At 39.9% G+C, this 15,213-nt stretch overlaps 2 protein-coding genes across 4 annotated transcripts in view; one reads left to right on the top strand and one right to left on the bottom strand.

The window, feature by feature from the left end:
* Nucleotides 1-198: 198 nt before the first annotated feature.
* Nucleotides 199-4,744, bottom strand: LOC308126104 (acyl-coenzyme A thioesterase 1-like). 3 transcript variants are annotated; one of them, XM_080490232.1, is made up of 4 exons: nt 3,837-4,744; nt 3,662-3,742; nt 2,084-2,176; nt 630-1,944 (listed from the first exon to the last, which is right to left on the bottom strand). In XM_080490232.1, exons 1-4 carry the CDS (start codon nt 4,291-4,293, stop codon nt 1,586-1,588), a joined length of 990 nt encoding a protein of 329 aa, XP_080346358.1. In that variant the 5' UTR covers nt 4,294-4,744; the 3' UTR covers nt 630-1,585. The 3 variants fall into 3 exon arrangements, with proteins under 3 accessions (XP_080346357.1, XP_080346358.1, XP_080346359.1); XM_080490233.1 differs by adding an exon at nt 2,886-2,977 and having other exon boundaries at nt 1,915-2,176; nt 3,540-3,742; nt 3,837-4,709; XM_080490231.1 differs by having other exon boundaries at nt 199-2,176; nt 3,540-3,742.
* Nucleotides 4,745-8,312: 3,568 nt separating this feature from the next.
* Nucleotides 8,313-15,213, top strand: part of susd6 (sushi domain containing 6) — a 30,254-nt gene continuing 23,353 nt past the window's right edge. Inside the window, exon 1 of the mRNA XM_080491369.1 lies at nt 8,313-8,540. The gene's annotated coding sequence lies outside the window, so the exon portion shown is untranslated. The remainder of the gene's footprint in view (nt 8,541-15,213) is intronic.

The following is a 15,213-nucleotide window of genomic DNA, read 5'->3' as shown; positions in this document are numbered from 1 at the left end:
GCCAATCGCACTGTCAGAGGCTATTTATTGGTAGACAAGCGTGGGGAGACTGCAAGTGGATATTTCACAGCATGAGGTGCAACACTGAAGAGGAAAGCCCCTCCTCCTCCTCCACCTCCCACCATTGGAGGCTTGAGAAACTCCACTCAATCTTGTGAATGACAGTGTGGCCAAAAATACTCACTGAGATGTATTGATCCGATTGTAATAAACATTTATTTTTAAATACACCACATCCGATGACACTCCACTTGTTTTGTTTAAAATCATGATGTTGATCTAAAACAGTGGTCAAATGTAGGGGTGGGGGTATGAGGTGTGGCATTCTGATGTCCTTGGGTTGAGTCTATGCTTGGGAGCCTTTCAGTGTGAGGTTTATTTTCTCTGTGTACATCGGTTTTCCTTCTCTACTTGCTCGGGATGTCTCCTGTCGTCCTGGCCTCAGCCTATCTTATGCAACCTAAAGTTTTATAAAGCAGTGGATGGTGGATTGCATGAGGTGTCTCCTATACATTGCCGCTGTTGTGTTGTTCAGCCTGGACTCTCACAACTGCATATCACATTCCTCTCTGGGTCGCTAAAAATACCAAAAAGAGGTGAGGGCGTACTTTAGAAATGCACAACAAATTCATGGATGACTCCAATTTTAATAAGAAGGCAGAGAATAAGGATCCAAATACATTCAAGATCTGTATGAAAACACCTTTTCATCCCAGGGCTCGATAAAGAAGATGAAGGTGACACCTCATTACAACAACTGATGAATCATATTGATCTGAAGACATTCCTGCAACTCAACACCGAGTTCAGCAGGAGGAGTAGATCCCTGCTTGTTGGACTCGTCTGAATCACACTCTTTGACGTTAGGTTTTATAGTTGAAAGAAAAGAGTAAATACAAAATCATCAAAGTTAATCCACTACTCGTTGAATGAGACAAAAAAGAAAAAAGAAATAATTCAAGAAAAATGTTAATGAAAAACAAAAATACCTAAGAAAAATTGTGTGATCTAGTCAGCACTCGGAAATCAAGGTTCAATTCCAGGTTTGAATGAGTTTGCATTTTCTCCTTGTGTGCACGTCTCATTTGGGTCCTCGAGCTTCACTCTGACAGTCCAAAGACACGTCAAGTGAAATTGTTGAGTTATAATTGATCCAAACTCAAGTGATAATGCAAGATAGTGACATCCACAAGACAAGGAGGGTGGGAACAGGCAGGCTGACACATTTCCCAATAAAAACTGTCACCGGTCCACAGACTCAAAGCAGTGAACACTAGCTCATTTCTCGAACCTCTTTGGGCCACCATTAATGCGTTCGTTAAGTGGGTATAGAAGAAGGTGGATGGTTGCAAAACGTCTAACATTTGGATTAGATCAGACTTTATTATTAATGCCACAAATGGGGCGGCACAACAGCAGTTTCACATTGCAAAAAATAATTAAAGACAGTATGTTTACACACAGAGAAACAGACTAGATACACACACACACACCTACACAACGTAACTTTTCATGCCCACCTCAACAGTTGCGTGTATTAAAAATCATTCACTGATGTCTGGCAGACTTGATGCAGCATTGCTTGCTAAAAAGAGCTCTTTTGCTGCAAGTGGCTCTTGAAGAAAGCCTGGACTCTTTCCCATAGGTCCAGCTGAGCCTCAGAATGAGCTTTTGGCTCCCCACCAAAAGACACAACGCTCCCTACAAGTGCGTGAAACCCAGTTGGACAATAAGGCATGTGAGGGACATCCAGCAAGTGTCCGGCTTTCGGATAAGAAACCACCTGAAATGACTCTTTGCCATGATTTCTGAGGATCGCAGCAGCATGCTTGGCGAAAAAGGCGCTGTTCCAGTTGTGGTCGTCTTCAGAAACGGCAAACAGGAACTGGCAGCTGGCACGTTCAATTGGAATCAAAGACGCTCGGTTTTCTCCTGAGGTGGGGTCTGGTAAGGCATTGCGTATATCTATCAGCCCGGAGTCTGTGACTTTCAAATTCTCCATGACAGGCTCGAGGGGAGGTATTACCATGCCTTTGTAATGTAAAGGAATCACAACATTTGCAATGCAGCCATTGATACAGACCGTCGCTGAGATCCCAGACAGAAAAGCTGACATCGATAACGCCATGGTACCACCGTGAGAAATAGATAGGATGCCAATCCCCGGTCCTGTAACCTGAACAGACAGTGTGTTAATGATTTATTGGATTTTTGTAGTAGATTTTAATCCCTGCAAATAATTCCTCGCAAAGAGCATTTACTGTCACACATTTTTGCAGATAAAATGAAAAAAGAAAAAAAAAAAAAAAAACACCACACAGAGACTTATAGGGTGAAAGGGTGGTGTGTACATAAGTCACTCAGACAGGTCAATCTCTGTTGTGTTCCTCCATATGGATACCAGAATAAAGATCAAAAAAATCGAATTAATAGCTGTTCTGAGGAGGTGGGGACACGTCTGTGAACGCCACTGCAAACGAAATGGATAATTGCTTGAACAGATCAGGTTTTAAGTCTCAGGCACATTATTATATGCATTCCAGAACAGTGTTTTAAGATGTAATTAAATATGTTATACTCTGGAATCCGCTTGGCTGCTAAAATGTGAAAATCAACAGAAACACTACATTAAGCAATCATTTAAAAATGTAAGTAAAAGTAAATCAGATCTAAAATAGGACAATCAATCAATCAATCATTCAATAAATAGAAAAAGTAATTTGATTCTCAATGAAAGTTTATGTGACTATATCAAGGTTTTGTTTTTTATTGTGGCAGTAATCTTTAGACCGTCGTATATGTTCGAATTAAGCCATGGAATTATTTCTCCATGATTTACCCAAATCCCCATCAATCAAGCAGGAAAATGTAACTCATGTACACACCTGTTTAACAGTACAATTCCCGAATTCAACACAGCATAGTTCATCATCATCCCTTTGCTTGGTTTCAGTGTCATTTTCAAACATGTTTCAAGCTGTCGGGAGAGCAGATGTATGACTTTAAGTAAACAACAAATACATAGGTTTTTACAAAAACTACAGAAGTAATATTATTTTATTGGTTTTAATGTACACCCTAGTGTGCTGAAGAACCTAACTTTAACCACTATATGTTTCAATAATTTTATTCCGAGTGGAAATTGTTGCTGGAAATCAAAGAAAGGAAAAAAGTGTAACAATCAAATACTCATCATTTATAGTGTTTGTCTCCATAGTTCATATCACTGCTTTACGATCAGTGTTTTTGTGACCGTAATAATCACAATTGAAATTTTAGAATGTCTGAAAGTTTAAAGTTTATGTGTGATGAGTGCATAAATAACTGATACAAGAATGACTCCTTCCTCTCTTTAGTGACGCTCATGCAAATACACAACTGCAATATCAAAGTGGGCCAGTAGGTGGCAACACTGACACAGTGAAAACAAACGTGTTTCCCCACTACATTCTCACTTTCCTTGTTTAGACAGTACATTATATGTCTGGAAGAGATTAAACAGGATATGGGATTTAGCAGCTTTGATCTTAAATACTAACCTCTGGCCGTGTCCTCAGATATGTTACAGCCTCTTCGAAATACTCCAAATCAAAGTTTTCTGGGTGTTTCGGTATATCCTGATAGTGATAATAGGCCAGTGCCAGGACAACATATCCTTTACCTGCCAAGAGGCTGGCTCTGGGCTCCGTAAGACCTCCACCAAAGATGTACAAATCCATAATTCCTGGAAATGGACCCTTTCCTAAACACATGATTGGAAAAAAACTTCAAGTTAAATAATGACACAATTTTGATTTTCTAGTTTTATGAGCTCCAGTTCCACCATGATATCTTACCTGGTGGTATGAAGAGGACTCCACGTAATCTGCCTTCTTGCAGTGGTATTCTCTTCATTCCCTCGGTCATGCATCCTCTCTCGTTGCTTGCAGTTGCTAAGCGCTCACCTGTCTCGCCATTCAACGCTTCGAACTCCACCACAGCTGGACTGAGCACAGTCTTCTTCTGGAGCTTACTGTGTGGTGTGTCTGGTGCCATGGACCAAAACAAACCCATCGGCTCAACGCCCCTGTAACTCCCTCCCAGAGAAGGTGACCTGCAGACATCCACCAGGCCAGCTGCATCTGCTTTGTACCGGGCAGAAGCTCTAAAGACGACTCCTTTATCATCAACCAGTTTGGACCTCAGCTCCACTGGTTTATGAGGAGCGACTCCCTCCACTTTTATCTGCACCAGTTTGTCAAAGAGACAGCGAACGCTGGGGAGAATTCTCAGGCGGGCCTGTGAATACGTCATTCGAACTGCTCAGGATAGTAACAGTGGATCACTTGGTCTTTCGCCTTGGCCTTTATTGCCGTCTTCCTGGTAATGTCCTGACACTGACGGCCTTTGGTCGACTTGTAGCTGCAGATGTAAACGCTGTAAAGATCTTCAGCTGATGGGAAGGGGTGCACACGGGGACAGCACTGTTTATCTGGGTGGAAGGTAACTGCTCTGGAGCGAGAGGTAAAGTAACCAGCAAACTCAACATAAAAGTTAACTTGTTTGCGTCGATTCACCCTGAAGGTTAACAACAGCGAAATACTTTGCAAGCTTGAGCTGAACCGCCATTTTTTTTTCTTGTTTTGATTCAGGACAACCCGAATCAATACAGTGTATATGTATTTTGGTTTTTTTAATAAAGATCCTACCAATTTGACAACAATCCCATCGAGGCAGTACAGGACTCACCGAACAGGAAGTGACTGAGAGGACGCAACCATTTTCACAAAGAACGGGGGGAGAAGAGAAGTTTAACTTCTGTTTCTGTGTGTTTGTGCTGTGAGGGTATCCGTTTTTTTTGCACACGTAATATCAAAATGTTATGTTATTAAACGCTTTTTTCATCTCAAAATATTAAATCTTTCACAAAATCCGAACGAGAATAGCGCGGAGCCCCTCTATGCAGGGAAACTGTCGATATTATTGAAGACTATCAGTTTAGTCTCAAGTGAGTGTTTGAAACGATGAATGCAATAAATCATATGCAATGAATAATAGTGACAATTTAAAAATCATTCTTGGCAGGGTATTTGAAAATATAGCAGATCCGCATACCCATACACACAGGTGTTTAAGAAATGCAGCCACTAGGTGTCATCATTGTGTCAGAGTATTAGCCCTGGAGAAGGTTTAATGCTTGGATTTTGTCATTTTCCATTATACATGTATTCTGTCGTCCTCAGCATATTTTTCACCGATTTTGCTGCTGGAGTGACCCTGCCCAACATGATTTAGATGTCCCCTTGCTCCAACACACCTGATTCGAGAAAATAGGTCAACATAAATCTCTGCAGCGGCCTGGGAACTACTTCTTCATTGAAATCAGGTGTATTGGTGCAGGGGACCTTCTAAAACATTCAGAGCATTGGGTCCCACGGGACCATCACGAGGAAACACTGAACACGTTGTAACCTATGGTCGGTAGAACATGTCCTTTCTTTAGCATTGTAGATTATGTTCCACTGCCTAACTGTATATATTTTCATTTTAATGAGCACATTCACAGGATCTTCAGGGTTGTGTTAGTATTCACAGATATTTTTAATATAGAACCCAACATTATGGCACAGTTGATAGGTGAGAGTTTCTCCTGTGCTTGCATTTTAAAACATCTACAAATATATTTTAAGGCAGAGAATAACAGAGAGGACCCCCCCCCTGAAGACAGGACACGGGTGGATTTTAAAAAACAAGGTGGATGTCAAACATGTCAAAATGACTGTGAAACAGTGGATCTCGCAGATATGCAGTGACAACACACAAACAGATGACAATATTGTGTGATCTTGAATCTTGATAAAATGCTAAAGCTTGATTAGTATCCATGTGGTTTTTCAAATTGACGCATCATGACAACATTCAGGTCTTCTGTGTCCTTCCGTGTGAATCCTACACTTCAAAGGAAACCTCTTTAGTCATTACTGGAGTATTGATTCCTCCCTACTTTTAAATAGAACACATTACTGATTCAATCTAAGAAAATAGATACAAATTAATGAATAAAATGAGTGAACTCACTCTTCTAAATCTTCTAAATCTCGACTGCGGTTGACCGATAGATAGATAGAAATGTAATGTATGTCTCCCAGTCTGCCTTATGTATTTCATCGATTAAAAAAAAAAAATCCATAATTTCTTCAGTCTCTGGAGAGCCATTATTCTATAAATGTGCATGACATGATTGATTCGATGTTTACTGTTCTGTAACTGTAAGGTGTTTGCAGTAGTCGATGAACTCTCTGGGGATGTGGCACTAAGACAGGAAATTCAAAAAAAACAGTGAGTGCCTCTTTCACTGCACCTTTGCAGTGATGCAATAGTGGGGCTGTCGACGTTATGAGTGAACCACTTTTAGGTTTCATAATCGTTCCTTATTTCTCCACTGTGTGAATGAAAGTTTAAATGTCACCCACTCATTCGCCTCAATCTTCCATGTGCAAGTTCATTATGTAAATATTAAACAGCAATGTATATTTCATAACAGAATACACTGTAGTGGCTTAGAACATTTAGCTCATGTTTTTATCCATTTATCACTTTTACAGTTTAACACCCACTCATCTCAAAGAAAATCTAATGGCTATGCGCACTGTGACAATTTACTTTTTTCAGCCTAAGCGTCTATAATGAAACAAAGCAATACTGGGTGGTCTGTTAAAAGGCCACGGAAGACATACCAGTTGAAGTTGTGTTAAATAATGCAGTACTGGTAATGATGTTGTGAATACAGTAAAAAGTAAATTGTGAAATATTCCTACATATTGATATGGTTATTTATATCAATTTGTAGTATCATACTGTAACAACCTAAATTTGTGTTGTTTGTTGTTTGCTATTTTTACACAAATGTCAACTCATATAAAGATAAACTCTAACATTCATTGCCTGGACAATAAAAACCTTTTTATAAAATTACATTAAAGGTTTTGAAGCAGAAGCTGCTTTTGGTGGATGTGGAACAAATATGTGTACTGGTGTACATGTTCTCATGTATTGGCCTACTATGTGCTTTGTCCGTCGGAAATTAAGTCAAAGGAATATTTAAGGTATTACGATCCACAAGCCAGTGACAAGATCACAGAAAATCAGCCTGCTACAACACTCAATTCTTTTGAATGACAACTGGACTATTGTTTGTTCACTGTTGCCTTTGATTGAATCAAATTAAACATTAATTACAATGACATTGTGGATGTAACTTTGTAATTCAAATCCTAGTATATTTAATCCAGTTTTTCACTATACTTTATTTAGGATATTTGTTGTTTTTTGGATTTTTTTAATGTACTGTGTTGTTTGTGCAAAAGAGTTTGAATGCTGCTGGTCATAGTCGCCTTGGTTGAAATAGATTTTAAAATATTACTGGTCTTCAGAACTGAAGGGCTGCTATTCATTTTTAGGCAACAAAGATTTGTAACAAACTCCCTGAACTGCAGGACTGCTGCATTTTAGTAAACAGAGTACCGGTAGGTATTTATTATACTGACAGATCTATGAATAGGTCTGTCTCAGACTTAAAAGGATAAATGATGAACATCCCTGGAGAACTTCTTAGACAATTGACACACTGCACTTTCTGTTCTCTCGTGTGCAATATATATTATCCGTTTATTCCCTGCAATAATAACAAATCTCTGGTATATTTCAAATCACTACAAACATTATCTTGCATGAACGCATACTATTTTACAGTAATTATCTTGTTTTTCAATATTTTCTAATATTCATTCTTATTCTTATTCTTATTTTGCTACTATTTTATTACTGTTCACTTGCTCCTTCAACAATGCAAATGTCCCCATTGGGGGACAAATGCATTTCTTATTACATATTTATATATTTATGTTGCATTGTATCTCTGTAGCACTGTCACTATTTTAATTTCCTTTGCCTGATTTCTGTTTAGCTTATTTATTATTCATATTTGCCAACTGTATATGTTTGTAAAGCACTTTAAATTATCTTTTTGCTCAAATATGCTATAACACTGTGGTTTGTTTGTATTTATTGATCTTGAATGAACATGAGAGTAAGCATAGTTCTGCTTTTGTCATGCCAGTTACAAAAAATAATTGACGAACAGCAGTTGATAATATATCATACGCCTTGAGGCCGTTGCAGTTGTCATTGTTCTCAGTCATGATGTTTCAGCTTTTGTTCTTTTGTCCTCTCATCAAATCTCGTGCTTTTTTATATGGAAGTCGCGACGTGCGCTTTTGGACCCGCCCTTTTTCCCGAGGTCGCCATGGAGACCGCGCGAGAGCGAGGCGGGCAGCCCCGTGGAGTTCTCACAGCGAGTGTTTCCGCTCACCTCAAATAAAGAGCTGCTGGCGAGCCGCGGACACGGAACCGAGCGGGACTACACGACGAAAGCAGGGATTTTTATTTTTTAACCGAATCTTTCCACCATTCTCGCGTCAGCGGTTCCAGTAACGTCTACATTAATGTCTCGAATGTGAACCGAGCGCGAGGAGGGCTCGCTACTGGTAACCTTTACGTTGGTGAGTCTTATCGGGTTTTTTTTTTTTTTTTTTTTTCGCAAGCTAAGCAGACATAGGCCACTACGAGCTGTCGTTCACCCTCTCGCTTTCTACTTAATACACAATAACATTGAAAACGTCCATAATATGGCATCGTCTCACAATAAAAAAAAAACGAAAGGCCGCCAAGTGCCTGTCAGTTTTCTCGTTGTTCAACTAACGAGTTGTTGTTCACCAAGCGAGCCGCGATCTTGGTTGTTTAAACGTCTTATTTTGGTTTCCGTGAGCTCTGCCGTGTGTTCCAAGTTCACTATCCCACTTTGACGAAGTGCGTAGTGACAAGACATAAACACGAAATATTCCCAGTCGCTTTCCTGTCCCGTGTCTTAATAGTTAACAGCTGTTTGGTTACTGTATTATTACGTTCGGTCATGTGAACAATAAACCGTACAAGGAAGCGAGAGGTTCTCCTCTGTCGCATAATGGATTCTTTTATGGCGCTTGTGTGGGAGTGTAGGTAAATCAGAGGCTTCACAGATATGTGTGCGTGTTGGACTGTCACTTTGGTGGAGGTTTTGTCTTTGTTTTTTTATTCACGTGCGTGTGTGTGTACGTGTGTGTGTGTGCGCGCGCGAGCGCTGGCAGCCCACCACACTCTTTGTTTAAATAGCTCGCAGTACAGTTGCACGTGTCGGAGCGTGTGACTCTGCTTCGGGCCAGCTCGTGAGCCAGTTGGCCACGTTACATCCAGCTGCTGTGATGTGCCGTTGAATGTTGAGGACCTGCGTCGCTTCCAGCCTTTCCCAACAGTGTAGTTTCCCACTCCTCCGCCTTTGTTCCAGTAAAAGTTTCGGTCGTTTCCTGTTTGCAGTGCAGGGTAAAGATGTGACACTTGGCATTTCTAAGAGCAGGGAAGTCCAGATGTGAACTATTGTTGTGTTTACTCTAGAGAACAAAGTCGAGGGAAACATTGAAGCCCAATGCTCCTTCTGGAATAGCAGTTTGTGTCTTGTGTTAGGCCCACAAGTGTTTTGATCATATCTTTGTTCAACTCTTTGTTGTTGTTTTACGGTCAACAATATGGAAGTCTCAAGGAGTGTAGTAGACCCTGATTACAATGCCCTACACTCTTTTATTGAGGTAACTTATCACACAAGTTTTCATTTAGCAACAAATTAAAGAATGGTAATTCATCTTTGACTCAAGCATGTTGACAGAATAACAAACCATAGCCAGAACAAAACTGTCACAACCGCAAGACACCCTGTCTGTATAGGTGCAAGTAGAATACACAATTTATTGATCCCTTCTCCATGCTTATTATAACTTTGGAGCAATTCTAGTTCTTAAGAATTTCACAGCTCATTTTTGAAGGGACACAGGAACATAATGTATTTACTGTCACTTTTGTTGGAAACATGAAATAGAGCTAATGTTGCTGTGCTGTTTCCTGCTATTAAAAATATCTTGTATATCAATATTACAAGTGTGTTTGTATCTTCAAACAAGTCCATCTATTTTTTTCTTTAAAGTCTGATCCCTTTACATTTAAACCAGCCATCACAGTAAGCATTGTCCCCATCTCTGCGTATTTTGTCCAACAAGACACTGTCCACTGACCAAACATGATGTTGCTTGCTCTAAGAAATTGCTCAGTTCTGTCTCTAGAAATCCATTCTGCAGTGTATCTCAAGACTATTCTCATTTTATGTTGACAGCATGGCAATAATCCATGAATTGGTTTGCTCACTTGTATTATTTTTATATATACTATAGTTGTTTACAACTTTCTGGTTGGCATAAATGCCAAACAATGCCCAATATTAGTGGTTTTGTGGGGATACTTTGACAGGCCGGGTCAGATAATCTGAATTATTTTCCCAACACCACAATCACTCATTAGCCCACCATTGTTCCAAATTGCTTGTTTTGTTTTCATGCATTGCACATGCTCAAGCTTTCCGAGAATATGTGCTGCTTTTAGTGGCTCTCAGTTTCAAAGACATTGTGGAACTGCAGGGACAGTTATAATTCACTGTGCTGAACAATGTGATAACTTTTTGTTTGACAACATGGTTAAAAAAAACAACCCCATAGATTTTGAGCAAAAATAAGAACAATTAATTTTCCTTAGGTGCCATTCTTAGATTACCCTGCTTTTCCTGCTGTCAACACAGCAGGATAGTAATTCAATCATGTTTGCATGTTTTTCTTCTGTTATCTTGTTTTATATTATGTTTTTACCATCTCCTCACAACCTTCAATCCCTCTTCCACCTTTGTTGCTGTTTCTGCCCCCTTCCTTGCAGCAGTACAGAGAGATGCTGAGTTGCTGTGGGGCTTAATACATAATACTTAATAACAAAGGGTCCTTTCTCCGCTGCCACGCAGAGCCCCATCTCTGGGCTCCCTACACAGGCCCACGCAAGCTCTACCAGCAGCAGTAGCACTGGGGCCTATCGGGTGGAAATCTCCTCTTGGCTGTTTCTTTGGCACACTGAGTCCTCTCTGTTCCCAACACATGCCTGTGCTGCTGCTCTCCTTGGCTCCCTTTGCATTCCAGGAGCCCCGGGCAGCTGAAAAACTGCAGTAGCAGCCTGCTGGCTGGCTGGGTGTCTCATTGGTTTCTGAAGTGGAGGGTTGCAGAGTTTTTCCCCCCCAAGTAAAGGACTTAACAGGCAAAGCATTTATGTCTTTAAAACCTCCACTTTGTTGATGTACTGGCCCACAGGTTAGCCTAGAGATTGTACAAAGGCAACACCTAATTTAGCACTGTTGTTTATGTTTTTTTTTTTTTAATTAGGTGCTCTATTCATGTCACTTTTTTTTATATTTTAAAGCTAAGAAAAGCTCAAAATTCCTACACCAAAAAGTTGGGTTTTCAAGCCCCCAGCCGGACAATGTGTTTCCTTGTTCTGCCTCAGATTTGCTTGACATGATGATGATTCCCGCTTCTTGATGAAATAAGTGTTTTTTAGCTGTTGTGTTTGTCAGGAACTCTGCTTAATTGCCCAGTCCTGCTTGGTCAATGGCCAGACACTGATGATTATGGTACTGGTCACAAATTATTCAGCGTGAGTCATGTAAAAGAGGCAAAATGGGAAGTTAAAAGGGGATCTATATGCCAAGCTTTGGTAGTTATGTATGTCAGTGTCCAGTAGTGATGTTCCACTTAGGTTCACTGAGTTACTCATTAACTTCAGAATTGTTTCTATGCCTTGAAGTGTCAAATGTTAGGGATGCATTGTTAGTAACTGATCTTGTACTCACAAATAAAGTGTTGCATTGTGCAATCACTGTTTTGTCGTTGTAAACTCATTGTAAACCCAAACCAGTCATCGGCAGAGCTTAGCTTAGCAGTTTCAGGTGCGACGATCTTAAAAACTATAAGTCTGTCCTGAAAAACTGTCACTGAGTGGCAGTTTAAAAGTGGTACGTTATACTGTACTACTCCATCGAAACCTAATGGTTTAACTGGAAACACCTGTTTTGTTTTTGTGTGTGTGGTTTTATTTGGCTTCATGTGCAGTCACCCAACTTCATGTCCATGTGTCACTGAGTCATCAAAAGTTAATGTGAGTAATTGTGTTCTCAAAGTATACCCATTCTACAATTATTAAAGGTCATTTTCACTCTTGGGTTTATAAAGTATGGAACCTGGACTTCTTCTGTTTTGTTTTGTTTTTGTAGCTGTGGTTTCTTGCTCTGTGGGTGTGGGCTGACATAATGTTACACATACTTTCACTTTTGCGTTTTTATTGGTTTCTTCTTTGTCTGTACTTGCACTTTAATATCTGTTCTAATAGAGTCCTACCGTACCGGTAACGCCTCAAATGGTTATAAAACGGTTTGTCTTTCATTGTGATCAGGATTATCCAAAAGCCTCAGGTCACCTGGCTGCATGCAGCTATCAGATACAAAATGGTGTTCCAGTAAGTGAAATGTCTTGAAGTTAAAATTCGCTTCTTTAATGTTATTTGTCTGGCACATTGTTTTGGCAGCATGTGACAGGAAGCGCACACAGTTGCAGGTTAGGTTGACATCCAAACTGAAAGTATCTCGATGCTGTCTGCTGTCAAGCTGCTCACTGTGTGGCTAATCAATTGAATTCAGGACCATGAAGTCAGTGCAATAAAAATGTGTAAATAGTCTTTTAAGGCTCAGAGATATCGAGCTAATTGGATGCCATATTTCTATTGGCTATCTTAGCATAATGTTAATGTCTTTGTCCTTTCTCATACCATTTTGTGTGGAAGCAATTAAGGTAATTCTGCTTAAGTTTTCACTTTGCAAATGCACCGGCTGGTCAATACTCTGCCCTCAGCTCTTTGGGAGGTCAGTCCTGCATTATATATGCTATCCCAAGCAGATATTTCCACCCAAACAAGTGCCTTCCTTGCCCTAGCTTTGACTTTTGTTTGTCCTTGATATTTCCAAGACATTCATCTTTCAAAAATAGCTTCTAAAAAGAGTGAAGGTCCTTTTGTATGACAGAGGTCTTAGCAGCTTCTGTGTTCTGATTCTAGCATGGACAAATGGGAAACCATCTACGTATCAAATGGCTGGCAAGGGTCCCGTGCTTTTGACTGGCTGCCCTTTGGCTCCATGCAGGACTCAGACTGTCCTGCCAAAACTGACTTGCGTCACTCTCTCCCACCGGGCCGTGTCGGAGGCAGGTATGCCTCTGCGTACGACTCCTGGGGACACCAGAAAGGTCGCAGCAGTGGGGGCCAGGATTTGTGCGTGTTGGATATTGCTGGTTAATTTAGATTTCCTATATCATTAGCAGCTTTAAGTGCCGCCTCGTTCAAGTTCAGTACACTTGAGTTCAGAACGATGGTAAATTCAACTCTGATGTTAAATAACAGCGGAGAAAAAGTGGAGAATGATAAACAAGTAGAGGTGGTTGGAGTACTCAAAAAGTTATTGTTATTTTAGCATAATAGTATTGAGGTAAACATGGTGTAAGCACTTGGAACAAAACCGACTCGGGTAGTGAATAATTACTGAGTCTGAAAATATGTAGAGATTTAAGTTGTTTAAGGTAATTTTGATAGGTCACTTGGCCATTTTTGTTATACATAATATTATTATTATTATTCATAAGAATATCTGGATTTTCCTTTCTTTCAAACTGACTAGTGGTTTGTGCAGAATACTGCAAAAATTTGTTGTGTGACAAGTAATCCCCAAGAAGCTGCCCACAAAGAAAAACTACTGTACTATGCTCATTTCTCACATCCACTCTGAGATAATATAATATCTAACAAATGGACGTCCAACATAGCACCGCTTCTGATCTGCCCACAGAAGGCAAAGGTGCTGATTTTGAGAGGAACTGAAGAAAATCTTCCATATTTACTGACTGAAGTGTCTGAAACGAGATTTATTCAGAACATTATTTTGTGTTTTGTCCAGTGAACCTGAAAGAAAATGCTGTTTTTTGTTTTTTTCCATTTCTGTCATTGTTTCATTCCAGAGATTTTTTTTTAAATTATTGTTGGAAAGAGATTATTAGACATAATAATGCTTGGGTTTTATAGAGCACTTTTTTTTTTTCTGGGAACTTAAAGTGCTTACATTGCACTATTCATTCACTCCATACTCGATGCTGGTAAGCTATGTAAGTAGCCGCAGCTGCTCTGGGGCAGACTGACAGAAGCGAGGCCGGCAAACAGTTTGGGGTTAAGTGTCTTGCCCAAGGACACTTCAGCATGTAGGCAGGCAGAGATGGGAATTGAACCTGCAACCAAATTGGGAGACAACCACTCCACCAACCCAGCCATGCCACCCCGAAATAAAGATAAATTACACTAGGCTCTTCGTCCTGCCACCTCAGAGCAAATCTGAATTTTTCATTTGGTTATAATAGCATTGCTTAACTTTATATTCAGTCCATACTATGAATAAATTAAAATTCTAAGACATCCAAAGGGTTACTTCAGTATATATAACATAGTAAAGTTAATTTGGTACTACAAACCCTTGCAAATAATTATGTAAATGAAATATTAAACTGATAAGACCATGCCGTGCAGTTTGTATCTTCCAGCCATGTGTGCATGTTTGTTTTATTGTTCCTTTCCTGTCAGCATCCGGATTGTGTGTGGTGGTGCCAGTGGCCATGCAGCAATCAAATTTGCGGCTTTCTGAGTGCAGCCATGCCATTACTGTAGGCATTTGCTCTGCAGCCTTTTGGAACTGTAATGGGCCCCCTGTCTGTTCTGGCCTCCCAATTAGTTTGATAAAAAAATAAAACCTAGCCACTGCTGTTTCAGTGGCTAACACTATGTGCGCCTGCATCTTGTTCTCATATATATAAAGTACGTTAATTTGTGTCCTTCCAATCAACCAACAAATGCTTTTTCAGCACAGTGTGTTCGATACCATGCAGACATGTTTGCAGAGCGACACCGGAGTTGTTTCGTTTGTGTGCATATTTTGGTGTTTGTTTTGTTTTATTGTCATCTTCCTATTTCGAAAACCAAAGACACATTTTACTGTTGAATTACTCTACATGTGGGATGCTTTGCATTGACAGCGCTCAAAACTCTATAGCCTGATATTATTGGCCAATATATTTCATCAAGAACAGTGTATCATAAAGTTATGTGGGCTATATCAGACCAAAGACATAGAAAGTAAAGAATTATTGTCTCTGTGTACGTTCGCCATCATGTAATGAGAATCTTTTT

The sequence above is a fragment of the Lipophrys pholis genome (assembly GCF_963383615.2).
Source record: "Lipophrys pholis genome assembly, chromosome: 21".
In the NCBI taxonomy this organism is placed as follows: domain Eukaryota; kingdom Metazoa; phylum Chordata; class Actinopteri; order Blenniiformes; family Blenniidae; genus Lipophrys; species Lipophrys pholis.
This window is presented reverse-complemented; position numbering and strand designations above follow the sequence as displayed.